Source organism: Tupaia chinensis, unplaced genomic scaffold (assembly GCF_000334495.1).
Source record: "Tupaia chinensis unplaced genomic scaffold, TupChi_1.0 Scaffold000235_1, whole genome shotgun sequence".
NCBI lineage: Eukaryota > Metazoa > Chordata > Mammalia > Scandentia > Tupaiidae > Tupaia > Tupaia belangeri.
In genome coordinates this window covers 1,412,317-1,428,632 of record NW_006159713.1, presented here as the reverse complement: position 1 = coordinate 1,428,632, position 16,316 = coordinate 1,412,317, and the positions used below count along the sequence as shown (strand labels likewise).

Below are 16,316 nucleotides of genomic sequence, written 5' to 3'. Positions count from 1 at the left end.
AGCAGGAAGCTACCTCATTCACTAGGTTCGAAACAAAGGGAGAACCTCTCTGCGAGAGGCACTTCATTTGTATTGGTGCCATGGTTAGTCAGTGGCTTTTGTAAAATTGATGAATTTTGTCTAAAGGCAAGTGCAGACAGGCAAACAGATCTGTATCTGCTGTTATCCATTTAGCTTGACACACACGTGCAGGGGAACTATTTTGCCTCAATTCTTTCAGGACTGATGAAAAGTAAATGCGAACGGAGTCATGAACTGCATCATTGGAAAAGAATCACTGCATCTCATGCTGGGAGTTAATTAATGCTTCCAGCCCCTTGAAATAGACTGACCCTGGTGCTTAGACATTCAAAGTCAATAAACAATTGTTGTACACAGATCATCCATTAGAAGGTGGTGGCAAGAATTTTTTTTTTTTAAAGCAAATCTAAAATTGCGATGGGTGACCTAATCCTGCTGTAATAATGAGAGTACTAAAGAATCATTTTTCATAGTATCTCATTTATAAAAAGTCTCCCACCATCTGCCTGGAAAAAAAAAATAGAAGCAGTGAAGAGCAAATGAGCTAATATGGGATGGTAACATGATTATTTTTTTTAAAGATGGCTTAACTGATTTTAATAACATGATATAAAGCTCCTAAACTTGATATAATTGTTATGCAAAATACATAGATGAATATGTCTATGTTTAAAAACATAAAATAAATAGGAAAGACATGAGAAAAAAGGTAAGTTTTTTTTCTTTTTTTCTTTCTTTCTTTTTTTGGAAAGGTTTTTGCTACAGGATGCGCGCACTCACCAGAAAGTGAGAAATCACCCCCCAGGGGGAATGGCCACACCGCAATCCCTTCTCCTCCATTCTCCTCTGGGGATCTTGGGCACGCACGCACACGCACCCTGCGTGACTTAAAGCCACAGGGTCCTGGACTCCAACCACAGTCAACTACATGGGAGTCCAGTGACACAGCCATTACACTAACTGCTGGTCTCAAAGGTAAGTTTCTATTAAATAAATGAATTTTTTTTCTTTGAGAGAGACTTTTATGCTATAGGTCACATGCATGTGCCAGAGAGACAGAGAGACAGAAAACGAGAAATCACTGCCCTCCCCCAGGGGGAATGGTCATGCCACAATCCCTTCTCCATTCTCTTTTCAGGATATTGGGCATGCATACACATGTGGCCGTTGTGAGGTTCAAGAGGCTGGGTACCATGGTTCAAGAGGCTGGGAGTCCAGTGACGTAACCATTACACCATCTGCTGGTCCCAATAAATGAAACATTTTTTAAAAAGAGAGTTTCCCTTTTCATGTCATTTAAAGAAGAGAAATGATCATTTTAAACAATATTCAGGTTTATTAAACAAAAATTTAAAAGGCTTATAAAATGTTTAACTTCTGGTTCAAGATTTCTGTTGCTCCCAAATTTTGTATATAACTGAACTTTCAAATCTGCTAACACCTACTGAACCAACTCCACTCTGGATTCTAAAGCATCAATTTCTTCTTGCAAATTTTTCTTTGCTTTTTCTAACATTTCTTCTGTTTCTTCTTGTCTGAAGAAAACATCACCAATCTGATAAGCAGTTTCATCTGCAAGTATGATGTCCTCACAAGCATCTTCTACATTTTTGTTTCTTTTTGTTTTTGTTTTTGGAGAGGTTTTTGCTATAGGGCGCATGCACTCACCAGAGAGACAGAGAGAGACAGAGAGACAGAAAGCGAGAAATCACAACACCCCCTGCGGGGGGGGAAGGCCATGCCGCAATCCCTTCTCCTCCATTCTCTTCTCGGGATCTTGGGCACGCACGCACACACGCCTGGCGTGAGTTTAAGCCACCAGGTCCGGGACTCGAACAGTGTTCGAATACATGGGAGTCCAGCGACATAGCCACTATGCTAACTGCTGGTCCCATTTTTGTTTCTTTTAAAAAATATATTATTATTTTTAATTTATTACTTTTTAATTTTCTATAGGGCATGTGCCAGGTCTGGAACTCAAACCACTGTGGGCCATGTGGGAGTCCAGCACCTTAACCATCATGCCACCTGTTAGCCCCTCTAGTTCTTCTTTTAGCACTGTGATTCTACTTGTATTCCTTGTGAATTTGCTTATCTGTGGTTGATCTTAGTAACTATGACATCTTCAGCCACCTTCTTCATGATGGCTGCCATCTTGGGACATAACTACGACGCAACAGGATTCTTATTAACCCACGGCTATTTTAGTCTCTTCTTTGGTGACTATGGAATATTTTGGTAGGAATACCACTGACAGTATTTACCATCATAATTGACATGCGCTGAAAGATTACTAAGAACCAGACAGGATGTAACTCACATGACTGCCACGGACAGAGCAATCCAATGAGCTAGGCATGGTCATATCTCTATGATACGCAGACACTTCGAAATGTTCATAGAAAAATGGAATAAAAGTATGAATTTATTTTGGTGCATTTTCCAGGAATTTTCTGAAGACACCCCCTGCACATAAAAGAGTGGAACACAGAGAGGTCATGTGATTTGGCTGAATCACAAAGCAATAGCTGTCATCGCTGGAACCTAGATGAATAACAACAGCTGGTATCTCGTTTAAAGACCTGCAGATGCCAGTCCCTGCTGGGGGCATTTATATGCATATTAGCTTATTTACTCTTCACAATAACCTTGGGTGATAGAGATGCTACTATTTATTCCCATTTTGTAGACAGGAAGACAAAGGTTTGAAGGAATAGGGAACCTTAGGGTCACACACACAAAACAAGACTCAAACCCAGAAAAATCTGCAACCAGAGGCCTCTTCTACCACTCAGGAATCAGCAGACTTGGAGAAACTGATAATTTTTTTTTGTTTTTTTAAGAGAGATTTTTGCTATAGCGCGTGTGCTTGAGGGGAGACAGAAAGTGAGAAATCACCCCCTGGGGGGATGGCCATGCTGCAATTCCTTCTCCATTCTCCTCCCAGGATCTTGGGGGCACATATACACACGCCCGGCATGAGTTTCAAGCCACTGGGTTTGGGACTTGAACCACGGTCATCCACGTGGGATAGCAGTGATGTAACCACTATGCCATCTGCTGGTCCCAAGCTAATGAACCTTAACATACAGACAGAATGCAGGGTGGACGCTAGTTTCCAATTGTACAGGAGGCTCTGGGCTGGACATCGGGAAGAACTGACTTCTATAAGATTCTGACACAGTGGAATAAAAACTGTCTGGTGAGAATGGGGGACAATGGGATGGGTGACTATGGGGTGATGCTGTGTGGCAGCCAGACAGAAAAGCAGTGTGGGGCCTGGGGGTAGGGGCACTCATGTATTCTTGTTATTAAGAGAGAAAGGAGAAACAGATCCTTCAGATAACTTCCCTGGAGTTTCCAGCTGACTCCAGAATGCACTGGGATGTCTCAGTTGAGCCACAGAGTCAGGGGTAGCCCTCATCCTGACAACCACTGGAACCCGCCTCCCAAACACAGCAGCAGCCACGGGTGCCCTCAGTCTTGCAGGAGGCATTACCGGCTGGCTGTCCTCCACCTCTTCTCCACCAGGTCCTCTTACAGCTGCCTGGCTTTCCCTGCAGCCGCAATCATCACAACACGCCTGTGCCTTCCCTCCCCCTTTATGGTTGTCAAATTGATTTCACCACCGCGATACCTATGGCTCCCAATGAAACTTAATTAAAAATACCATTTAATCACAAAGTAACAAAGGCAAACTGGATAAACGGCATTACCACTTCAGCGCATTTTAATCCGCACTGCTTCTCTCCATCCGAATCTGTTTGGATGAGAATTGCCTTTTCAAATCAGAATCCCCTTGTCTTCCATGCGCTTGCCTCTGACAGATCTCCAAAATAAACAGTATTTAGCGTGGCATGGATCCAAATGTATGCAATTTGCCCAGTGGTAAAAATCAGCCTTAACTAGAGCAGGGGAAATAAAAAAAAAAAAAAGTTGCATTCGAAAAATACCTTCCCTCGAAACACACACAGACCCTTCCTCTGAACGTGGAACAGCCATTAAACAGGGCCTATGGAACCTCATTTCTAGCATCCCTTGATTGAGTTAGTGATGGATTTCGAAGCTTATTACTAAACTTGTGTCACAAGAGGTGCCATGACCTTGCTCTTTTCTTTTATGTCTAGAAAACGCTCCTGGGCTGGAGGCTGCCCTTGACAGCAGGAGGAACGAGAGCCGCGTGGTGCACAGTGCTGCTCAGTGAGGTCTGCAAACAGCAGGTGGCTAGAGGGCTCCAGCTCCCCGAGCTGGGAAATTCCCAGTAGGAAGGCCTCTCCATTGGGTTGAGCCACCTGCTCTTGCTCTCTTTGACACCTTCTGCAATCTAATAGTGGCCAGAGATATCATCTGAAGTTAAAATACCAAGTTATGGGACCAGCAGGTGGCTGACCACAGTTCGAGTCCTGGACTCGGCAGCTTGCTTTCTCACTGTCCCTTCCTCTTTCTCTCTCTCTGTCTCCCTCTGGTGAGCACAAGTGCCCTATAACAAATTAAAAAATAATAATAAATAGGGGGCAGGCAGGTGGCATGGTGGTTAAGGGTGCTGGACGCCCAGGTGGCCGACCTCTGTTTGAGTCCTGGACCTGGCAGTTTGCTTTTTCACTTTCTCTCTCTTCCTCTTTCTTTCTCTCTGGTCAAGTTACACTCAACCAGAAAAAAGTACCATCAGTCAGTGCATCTTCCAAGGAAATAGACACATTTGCAAAACCAATCATCTTTCTTCCTTCCTGTCTCAAGCTTCCTATGCGGTTACAAAAAGAATGTGGTCTAGTGGGACCAGCAGTTAGCATATTGGCAATGTGGCTGGACTCCCATGTAGTCGACCGTGGTTCGCATCCCGGACCCGGTGGCTTAAAACTCACGCTGGGCGTGTGTGCATGTGCGCCCAAGATCCCAAGAGGAGAATGGAGGAGAAGGGATTGCGGCGTGGCCATCCCCCCTAGGGGGTGATTTCTCGCTTTCTGTCTCTCTGTCTCTATCTGTCTGGTGAGTGCACACGCCCTATAGCAAAAATCTCTCCAAAAAAAAAAGTTCTGTGGGCAGAAAAAGGGAGGAAGGACAGGAAGTAACACTTGGGGGGGGGGCAAAGGGATCTCTTAGATCACTTTTTTCCATGTTGTATCCCATAAATATGTACGACTATTACATAGAAGTAAGAAATCACAATTTATGTCCCATAAATGTCTTGCCTCTCTATTTTTCTCTTTAATGTCTTTATGGGGCACAGAGATGGATTATTATCTGTTGATGATAACATGTATACAGTATCCTCAACTGGGTTGGTGAGAAGTATATTCATGTGGGGAAAATTCACTTTACAAGCTAAGTGATGTATAGTAATTGAATGTATAAAAGAAATTAAAATAAAATTAAATTAGAAAAATAATAAGATAAGTAAACCCTAATTACAGCTGAAAAAAAAGTCATGACTACAAACTGATACTTTTGTTTTATATGCTCAGATATGCAACGTTCAAAAATGTTCAGATTTGGGACCAGCAGTTGGCGTAATGGCTGTGTAGTTGGACTCCCATGTAGTTGACTGCAGTTCGAGCCCTGGACCCAGTAGCTTAAACTCACGCTGGGCGCATGTGCATGCGTGCCCAAGATCCTGAGAGGAGAATGGAGGAGAAGGGATTACCATGCTGCCATCCCCCCCAGGGGGTGATTTCTCGCTTTTTGTCTCTCTCTCTCTCTCTGTGTCTTTCTGGCAAGCTCATGTGCCCTATAGCAAAAACTCTCCAAAAAAAAAAAATTAAGATTTAAATTGATAAAATAAGAATTAATTAAAAAAAAAGACAATTTAAAAAGCCAGAGGTTGAGGACCAACAAGAAGCTTGCAGGGAAGAGGCGGGGACTGCTGCTCATACAAGGTGGTACAGGGCCTACCTAGGCTGTCTGCTCCCTCTTCCATACACATGGGGCAGGTGTCTCTCTGGGCCTCTGTTCCCAGGAAAGTCCTTTCCCAGCTCACAGAGAGAAACAGGCCTCCTCTTAGCCCTGCAACATAAGCTGATGTCAGTGACCCCACATGCTGCCTTCTTAAGTTCTCTGGCCTCCCTCGTCCTGCCCACCCGATGCCCCCAGAGAGCATATGTAATCCGCAAACACATGGAGCCAGTACCCCCTGAAAGCTACCACTTCATCTGAGAAAATGTGACTCATAAGGTGGCGGTTTCTCCAACCCCCTTGGACCTCACCAGGCTCCGCCTACACCCCACCCAGGTAGCGAAGCAGCCATCCTCTGGTGTGCAAGGAGGAAAAAGCAGAACCTCGGGTGGCTTATCTCAACCTTTGAATATTTTTATTGAATGTGAGTATTTTATGAAGCACAGGACATATCAGTACAAGCAGTCCATGGATACAGTTCAATAGTAACACACACGAATGGGGGTGAGCACTAAATAGTATTTATTTCTACGACAGGGGTGTGAGCAGGCAGGTTTACAGTCAGTGGCACGAGGGAGCCACAGTGCCTATGGCAAACCATAGGAGGATCACACCTGCCTCTGGGCGGGAAGACACTACTTAGCTGGCTGCCATGCTACGACAGAGGCCCGGGGCTGCCCGGAGTTCTGGATTCTAAAGAGAATGCAGATGTCTTTGCTCTATGTAAAATCTCCCAATTTTAACATATTGGCATCTAATAAAATAGAAGAGAATGAACATCGTGGGGGCTAAATAAAACACTGGGCTGGAAGGCCCAAGGATGCCCAGTCTGAGACTTCCATGTCCCGCAAGCTCCTCCCCTACCTGATTTCATTTGATCTCTAGAACAACCCCGCGAGGCAGTGCATCTCATTTTTACTGATAAGGAAATCGAGGCTCAAAGACCTCAGGCAATTTGAGCCAGAAGCCTGACAATACAAGCCTGGCTGCTTTGTGTGAGGAAACCTTGCTGTGGCCATTCGCTCCGTGGGGAAGAACGTACTCCTTGAGCCAATGCGATTCTGACGGCAGGAGAGCGTTCATTCTCAGTGCACCCCTCAGTGGGCGACAGCGCCTCAGCTTCTCAGCGACTGTGAACCACTATGACAGGGTGACAAGGTGGGGAGTGGGGCTTCTGTTCTCATGATTCTAAGCGACAGCAAAGGACGGGAGCCACGTCAGAGGGGAAGAGACACATTAATGGCATCGCGAGACAAAACTGGCAATGAAGACGGAGGAAGGGAAAGGGAAATGCTTACATCCAGGTCCACTTCCTGACACGTATTAGAATAACACTAATATTTACTGGGTATGTAACTACATGCCAACAGCTCTTCTGAGGCTGTAGCTAGATTACCCCACTTACTCTCTACCTTCGGAGTTGGTGCCCTCTGTATATTCCCATCACACCCATGAGAAAACTGAGGCTAAGATTGTGCCAAAGGTCATGAAGCTAGTGAGAGTTTTAATCCAGGCACTTTGAAGCCAGGGCCCAGGTTTGACCTGTCCTTTCCATTGTCTCTCGGGTGCTCCAGATCGTTAGGATGGGGCACTGGGGTTCTTCAGGCCTCAGTGCCACCTGTCATTACAATGGAAGAAATGCAGAAAAAACTGCACTAGGCTGGTTGACTCCATGAAGCAACATAAATGGGACCGTGTCTCTCTCATTAGATAGGGAAACTCCCCGAAGACGGGATATCAACTTGATTCGAAATGTGTGCGGAGCATAGGACTCGTAACTCAGGCTTTTTACTGTGTGTGTCTTTGAGAAGAAAAGGACTACTCTCCGATGAGTCAGATTCTCTCTCCTTTCTCTTTCTCTCACTCTGTTAGACGGCATGTGCACTTGCCAGAGATACAGAGAGAGGGAGAGGAGAAAGAACCGCCCCTCCATGGGGAATGGTCATGCTGCAATCCCTTCTCCATTTCTCCTTCCTTTTGGGGTTTCTGGAAACACACATACGCATACACCCCATGTGTTTTTCAAGCTGCTGGGTCTGGGACATGAACTATGTGGTCAGCCGTGTGGTAGGTAACCACCAGGCCACAGAGCTGGCCCCATGTCTCTTTTAGTATCTTTCTCCTATGAAGACAGAGGCTACAGAAAACTGGCAAAGAAAACTCCTGCTTTCAAAACTTTTTATAGATCTTCTGTCCAACAGAACTTTCTACAATAACAAAAATGTTCTGCTCAACGCAGTGGTCACTAGTTATGTGTGGCTATTAAATACCACAATGTGGCTGGTGGTGGTCATGGGGGGGGATCAACTGGAAAACTAAATTTTTAATTAAAATAAAGATGACACATTCAGCCTGGCCACAGTGGCACATGTTGCTAAGATGCTGTGCTCTGCTGGCTAGGACTACATGGGAGGCCTGGGTTTCATTCCTGGTGTAACATAAAGGCCAAGCTCATTGGCGGGTGCCTATAATCCCAGCCACTTGGGGAAGCTCAGGCAAGTGGATCTAAACTCAAGGCTGGCCTGGGCAACATGGTGAGAGAGGTGGTGTACATCTTTTTTTTTGTGGGGGGACGGTTTTTGCTATAGGGTGCATGGGCTCGCCAGACAGACAGAGAGAGACAGAGAGACAGAAAGCGAGAAATCACCCCCAGGGGGGATGGCCATGCTGTAATCCCTTCTCCTCCATTCTCCTCTTGGGATCTTGGGCACGCACGCACACACACCCGGTGTGAGTTTTAAGTCACCAGGTCTGGGACGTGAACCGCGGTCGACTACATGGGAGGCCAGGACATAGCCATTACGCTAACTGCTGGTCCCATGGTGGTGTACATCTTTTGTGACTCACATCCAGTTGAGAGGCTGAGGCAGGAGGATCCAACATGGCAAGACCCTACCTTAAAAAAAAAACTAAATTAAGTAGCTACAGCTAGCTAGCTAGTGGCTAACATGTTGGACAGCACAGCCTTTGGAGGGTGCAGTGAGAAATGAGGAGGGACATCTTTCCCCAGATGACTGGGTCCACTCTACAGTCTCTGAAAAGACTTGGGAAGGAGGCAAGTATGGTTGACTTTGTCACAGACTGGGTTCATCCCTTGGCCCCTAGGGCCTGAAGAGCTCACATTAAAAAATCCAAGTGAGGAACAGTTTTATGGGGAAAAGTTCTTGTGTAATTACCAAATCAGACTCAAACACTGTGGTTTTTCAGCATTTTAACACTTGTGGTTTCCATTCTCTGGCTGGTTCGAGCTGGGACTCAGGTTCTACATTCTAAGGGCCAAAAGATTCTACATTGCCATTGCCAAAGCCCATGACAAGGTTGTGGGAGAAAGCCAACAAGATCTTTTTCTCCTCCACCTAAGACTTGTGCTCCTTCTAGGGTTTTGCTTCCAGAAGCAGACCTCTGAGTTCTGAAACGATGTCTGTAAGATCAAATGGCAGAGGCATTGAAGGATCATCTTTTTCCCAATATGGCCGACATTCTGGTTTCTGGTCCCCAGGTAAAGTTCGAGCAATTCGGGACTGGCACCTGGAAGAGTAAAAATAGGCGATTAATTCTACGGGAAGAAATGCCAGAAGATCCACAGTCATGCAGACTTGAAAAAACATTGGCAAATAGTCCAAAAATAATCCTCTGTGGTGAAGGTCGGGGTGACGATAACAAAGAACGAGTTTGCAAGGCAGAAAGCAGATGTCTATAAGAAGAAAAAAATGATTCTTTATGGTGCTGGGACTTCTTTTTCTTTTTCTTTTCTTTTTTCTTTTTTTTTGTTCCCAGATTTGTATTGTCTCAAGTGGCTTTGCAAAAGCCAATCATCAGGGAAATTCAGTCACTCTGCCTTTAAAATGGTGAATTATTTTTTCATTATCTCAACTGTTATTTAAAGTGTGTGATTAAGCCATTATCAGATTTAAATGTTTGTGGGATTTCGATGTATTACTAGATTACTGGGAAAGATTAAATTGAATTTACTGCATTAAAACGTCCAAGAATAGATTAAACAATATTACAGACTGGGATTGACTTTGGAGATCCTGGAGATTTACAAGTGTCCCAGCTTGCTGTGCTCAGAAAAAGGCACTCCAAGGAGAGACCGATTTATAAGGATATATGCAAATAGAGGTTAATAATCATTTCCGCTGATGACTAGGTGGGGAAAACTTCCACCAAATTAAATTAAGAGGCTAGCAAGAGTGAGTCCCTAAGGAAAACACTTAAATCACGCTTTTTATTAAATGGATTATTCATCAATAGCAAAGAAATTAATTATCATATGCAGCTAAATTATAACCTCATAGGAAGAAGTTGGGGCGACATCCTCACACCTCGGCAGGCATCTGTCTCTCCGAGAGATCAGCTTATTTAAAATTGGTCTGGGAACGCTTGGTGGCATTAGCTTTATTTATCTGAAAAATGAGGATCAGAGCGAAGGAAACAACTCGCAATAAGGAATGCACAGTTTCTCGCCTTTGCGGGATTGTGTGGCCGTCGACGTGTGTGCCCTGAACACACAGCGAGTGCGCTTGCTGGAGGTGCCTCGGCCCCTCCTCCCCGTCTTCTCTGCATCTTCACTAAATCAATTACGAGGTGGTCATACTCGCTATTTGTCCTATGACCGCATATACTGCCTCTGAAGAGATCAACGATGGAAATATCTGGGTCCCGTTCCGAAGGCTGACGGTAGAGAAGGTTCCTAACTGAAAGCCATCTTCTTCTCTGGGGAATTATTAATGGTGAGGGACTCCCCACGGGAAAACATACTTCAACTTTACACCTATTTTCGCGTGTGGTTAATTGCTATACCGGCATCCTATGCGCTCAATCCGTCGTACATTACACATAACATTCCAATATATCTTCAGCTTTCCGCGTCAGGCCCTGATAATAGCGTCTGTTAACATGCGCTAAGTACTATTATGTAGCACATCACTTCATAAATAATAAGATTAGCTGACCTCGGGGCCCCAAGAAGAGTAATGTGTTTAAATGTTCTCATTATTTATTTAAAACAAGAATTAAAGCAACAGAAGCTGCTTTTGACAATCCTCTTAGCATAAATATTAAACTGTTTGCACTGATAAGCCACACGCTGCACTGAAGAACAGAAGGGTGCGTTCTGCAGACTACTTAATAATAGGTGTTTGAGACTATGCCGCTCGCTGCCGTGGTTCTGTGGGTGCATCTCTGTAGTTCGAGAGACAGTCTCTAAATCACTTGAAAGGGTTGAAGGGGAAATTAATATTCAATGGAAGCTGCGACTAATTACAAAGGAACTCTGCAAAGCTTTTTAAATTGTGCTTTCTCTCTGCCTCTGAATCAGAGTAATGCTCAATTTACGGGGCAGGGAAACTTATTCCAAATTGAGCATTTCAATCTCACAGTGGAGAAATTATCCGTGCACACATTATCCTAGCTGGCAGATTAAAGGGCTATGATAAGTGTCGATCCACCTAGAATATCATAAGGTTTGTAACAAGTCAATAGAGATGCTTTTTCACCTGTCAAACGGGTTTTGCCTCCTCACTTTGAGAAAGTATTAAAAACAGGAAAATCTGCTACAGAGGTTTGCTTAGGCTGTGTTGGACGAGCTTCCCAAGCCCACTGGCTTTTCTTTGGGGCAAAACTATTCCACGGTTTTCTGCCATTGTTCTTCTCATCAAAGGGTCGGCTGGTGTGGCGACCATCTCGTTTTCGTGCAGGCCCTGTTAGCTAGTTGTACATATTCACTATCTCCAGCTGGGCTAGGAGTAGAACTTGGGCTGGGTTTCTTCGGGGTCTTAATTTGGAAATTTCAACTTTTTTTTTTTAACTGCCAGAGGGTATATGTGCTTGCTAGAAAGAGAAAGGACCCTTCAATGGGGTAAGGACATACTGCATCCTTTTTCCTCCCCTTTTCCATGCCATCTGGATTTGGGGCACTCATGCACATGTGCCCAGTGTGTTTTTCAAGCCACTGGGGCCAAGACTTGAACCAGTTGGTCATGTGGGTTCCATCTTCAAGTATTGCACTAGAGAACCAGCCTCAGAAATTTCAGGATTGCTTTAAAATTATTCCTTTAACGCTCTGTGTTCCTTGCCAATTTCCAAATGATAGTGACAGAGCCCAGCAGAGAGCTCGCTGTTTGAGGGAGCACGTTTCCTTAGAAGACAGGACAGATACTCTCAACTCAAAATTATATTGTCTGATTCAGCATCATGCCAGACTGGATTTCAAAATGAAAGGGTAGACAATTACTTGAAAGCATGTCCCCCTTTAGGTTTTCTTTCTTTCTTTTCTTTTTTTTTTTTCTCAGACCACTCATTCAGCCTTCTTGGATCTCAGTCTCCAAAGATGGGAAATAAGGAGGGTTTAGCATGATGGTTAGGAATGTGTTCTCTGGACTCCTGGAGCTACTGCTTTCCAGAGGTGTGGCATTTTGGGCAAGTTTTCTCACCTTTGTGGGCCTCAGTTTCTTATCTGTCAAGTGGGAAATGATAATTACAAAAATACTAACAACCTAGTACCTTACTTAGGGGGTTGTTGTAAAGACTAAACAAATTGGGGCCAGCAAGTGGCAGGGTTAAAAATGCTGGATTCTCATAAGGACGATCACAGTTCGAGTCCCGGGACTAGTGGCTTGCTTTCTCACTTTCCCTTCGTCTCTCTCACCATCTCTCTCTGGTCGAATTAAAAAACATAACACAACAATAAAAACTAATAATAAAAACAAATGAACTATTCTAAAAAAAGAAAAGACTAAATGAATGAATTTATGAAAAGTGGTTCGAACACTGTCTTGGCACACAGTAAATGATCCAATGGTACTAAATATTATCGTCACTATCATTACTTCTATTTGTGTACCAGTGACAGATGGGAGATACCAATGAGAGTGCTGCCTGTCACACCCATGGCAGAGTTCTTTCCCACTAGGTAGGCAAGTGGCCTTTAGCCTGGCTCTTTCTTATTTATTTATTTTTAAAACTTTACTATAAGCTACATATGCATGCTGGAGAGAAACAGGGAGAGAGAGCGAGATAGAGAAAGTGAGAAAACACCCCCACCCAGGAGACTGGCCATGCCACAGTCCTTTCTCCTTCATTTTTCTCTTGGGATTCTGGGCACCCATGCACACATGCCTGGTGCGTTTCTCAAGCTGCTAGGTCTGAGACTTGAACCATATAGTCGGCCATGTGGGAGCCAGCCACATTGACCACATGTTGCCTGGCTGACCCCAAGGCTTGGCTCTTTCTAGGGGAAGTTCTAGAGACAAAAGAGCAGCTCTTTCTGGCTCAAATCGAAGTGGGCCTATAGCTGAATCCTATCACACTGTGACATTCCAGGACACTAAGGCTTATGTATTTAAAAGCTGCTATAACTCTTCAGTGACAAGCTAAAATATTTGGGTTCAGAAAGGATTAGCTCCTGAAGAACCTAGGATTAATAAAAGACGCTGTTGTCAGACCTTCTAAGTGGTGGTTGTTTCAGACTGATTTGGCATTTATAGGAAATAAAGTTGGATTGCTTGTTAGCACCTATACCCTCTAGTCTCTTGTAAAATAAAGGGGCCCTAAGTTGTCATAAGAAATGTTTCAGGGGGACCGGGTAGTGATGCAGTGGTAATACACGTTGCTCTGTGAGGCTGACCCCTATGGGAAGGCTCCAGGTTTGTATCTGGAGACCTCTCTCAGTATGCTGGGCATACACATGTCCATGATCTAGGGCTGGCTGAGCTGGGGGTAGTCTGCATGTCAAACCTTGTTGGGTGTGCTGTCTCTATTACTTTTGCTTATGAAATAAATAAATAAAAACTTTTAAAATGTTTGAGAGATACAGATTATGTTTGATGCTTGTCGTCTTATAGCCTATCTTTTCTATCAACAGAATTCTAACATTCCTATGCGGAATGTGTCCCTTCCTTTATGTTTAAAGATATGGTTTGTGTGGGATTGGTTCTCTCTCTACCATCAGGGACAAGCCTCAACTGATCATGTGAACAGCACATCCCACTCTTCTGGCCGTAGGGAGTGGTTAGAGGCAGCACATGATGCAATTTGAGGCCAAATTGAGAGAACAAATGAGAGAACTGGTAATGAGAGCTAAGGGAAAAGACTCTTCTCTCTTAGTTTTTGAACTGTTAGGACTATAGTACTGCCTCCTTTGTTTTCCTATGATGCCACGAGGGGCTGGGTCCTAGAAGACACTGCTTGAGTAGCTAGATCAGACTTCAGTTGAAGCTAGCTATACTTAGACTTTTCAGTTTCATAACTTTCACTTATTGTCTGAATTATGTTTTTCAGTCACTTGCAACCCAATGAATCCTAGACGATCTGCTGGTCATGCTTCCTGCCTCTCAGTTATTTCCCATCTTTTACAGTGTCCAGGGCCATGGTTCTGCCAGCCAAGTGAATTCCTATAGTCCTCTCTCCAAACTGAGCTGCTGCTACAGCTGCAGAGCAGTATGTGCAGCAACTACCTGGGTATGAAAGCATAAAAACACTGGCCCTTGTTTTTGGTTCGAATGATATTTCTATCTGAGGCAAGTTTCTATCCAGAAAACAAGGGAATGCTAGTGCTATTCATTGTCCTATGCAAGGAAATAGGTTAGTTTTTACAAGGACACTGGATAATCTTTCTAAAGAAAGTAAAAAAAGATTCTCCTAACTGAGCATCATTCCCAAGGCCTATAAAAACCAGCTAAGCTGTAAGAAAGTTAGTTTCCTGTTTCAGCTTTGTCTTCTCTACTCCTATCCTAAAGAAAAATCCATTTTTTCATTAGAATATAAACTTGGATCTACTTAGAACATATTGCCTCTTTTCACAAAGCACTTCAAGGAGAGCAAAAGAAAATACCTATCATATATGGGCCATCAGAAAAGTCATGATGTATTTTTTCTATGTTTTTGTATGGAAAAATGAACCATGACTTTTCTGATAACCTAATATATGCTTCATCTCTTTCCTTTCCAAATTCTCATGATTTCCTTTCAAACGACTCCGTAAGTCACCTCCCAGAACCCTTTGCAACTTATGAATGGTTTTCCCTGAATGACCGGCTGACATAATAGGAAGCAACTGAAAGGTGTCACACTGGCTGGCTGGTTAGTAGACTGTCCAGAGGTGTCCGCCTGTCCTCCTGGACAAGGTGTAACTCATATAGGGCCTCACTGCCTGCTGGCTTCCCCCAGGGCTGCACTTACATTTGGAGGCTCAGGATTGCAGCTACATTAGCTAACATTGGTAGCCATGCTAAAATTAACCACTTTAGCTAAAGTGTGTGTTAATTATGGGTATGCAAGCAGTCAATAAAAGGTTAATGCAAAAGTCAAAGGATAAATTTCTTCCCTTATTGCATCACTTCACAGACTAAATGACTAACATTATACTTTGTGTTTTTAATCAATAGGTTTTACAGTAATGTGCTGGTCATTGATTTTAAGAAAACATAGACGGTCTTCTTCCTTGTCCCTAAATTTTGCAACACAGAAAGGACAGGTAACATATTCTTTACTCTTGATGAAATGATAAGGATTTTAGAACTGATTTCTGTTAAAGGATTTACTGAGATATGCAAGCTTAACACACATGCACACACACAAATGAGAACTTGATGGGGAAATATTACCAAGCCCAAGCCACTAAAGAGACAAGAAAAATGAACCCCTACAGAGAGAAGTCTTTTAATGGACAAGAGGAGAGCAACTCCTGATTAAAATACCAATTCAACTTTCTATCTTGGTTAAATGTCCCAAGGAATGTCAAAACCTAGCCCTGTTTCATTTTACTTTCAAAATAATCTTGGCGAGATGGCACAGGAAGATGATTGGATCCCCATTTTGAGTGAAGGCTGCTTTACCCAATGCTAATCCAATGGTAAGAAGGAAAACTAGAGCTGGTCATACCACTGCACAGCTGTAGGGCTGCTCTTTCCTCTATATTCCATCTTTCACATGAGTTTCCATTCGGATAAAAATGGATCACGTCCATTGACTATTTAGCTATTCTTGCCAAATTTACATATACAAGAGATTTCAAAGACTATAGAGTGTTTTCCCCCTGATTCTATTAGGTCATAGGGAAAATCATAAAGTCTTTTTTCTGTGTTTTTCTATGCAAAAATGTGTCATGACTTTCCCAACAACTCAATAGAAGGACTATTATTATGGCAAATGACTGACAATGATTTCTCTCATTCTATGACTTTGTGGTTCTTCTAGCATAAGCATCTATTGTCTATGGATAAAAAAGATTCATGTTCTTCTTTTAAGAGGATAAACAGATATTTCAACCTCTTAGTTTTCTCAACTGTTACATGAAGTTAATGCTTCTCTGCTCCACTGGGTTAAGATAAAATCACATAATGTATATAAAAGCCTTCTAAAATATGTAAAGTGCCATATAAATGTATAATTATGCCTCAATATCT

General features: G+C 43.4%; 1 protein-coding gene and 1 pseudogene across 1 annotated transcript in view; both read right to left on the bottom strand.

Annotated features, from left to right (window-relative positions):
• LOC102481798 (prefoldin subunit 4-like) overlaps positions 1-2,897 on the bottom strand; it is a 5,022-nt pseudogene extending 2,125 nt beyond the window's left edge.
• A 6,159-nt stretch (positions 2,898-9,056) lies between these two features.
• FTO (FTO alpha-ketoglutarate dependent dioxygenase) overlaps positions 9,057-16,316 on the bottom strand; it is a 456,284-nt gene continuing 449,024 nt past the window's right edge. The window contains exon 9 of the mRNA XM_006148379.3: positions 9,057-9,438. Within this exon, the coding sequence (XP_006148441.1) occupies positions 9,285-9,438 (154 nt within the window). The 3' untranslated portion in view covers positions 9,057-9,284. The remainder of the gene's footprint in view (positions 9,439-16,316) is intronic.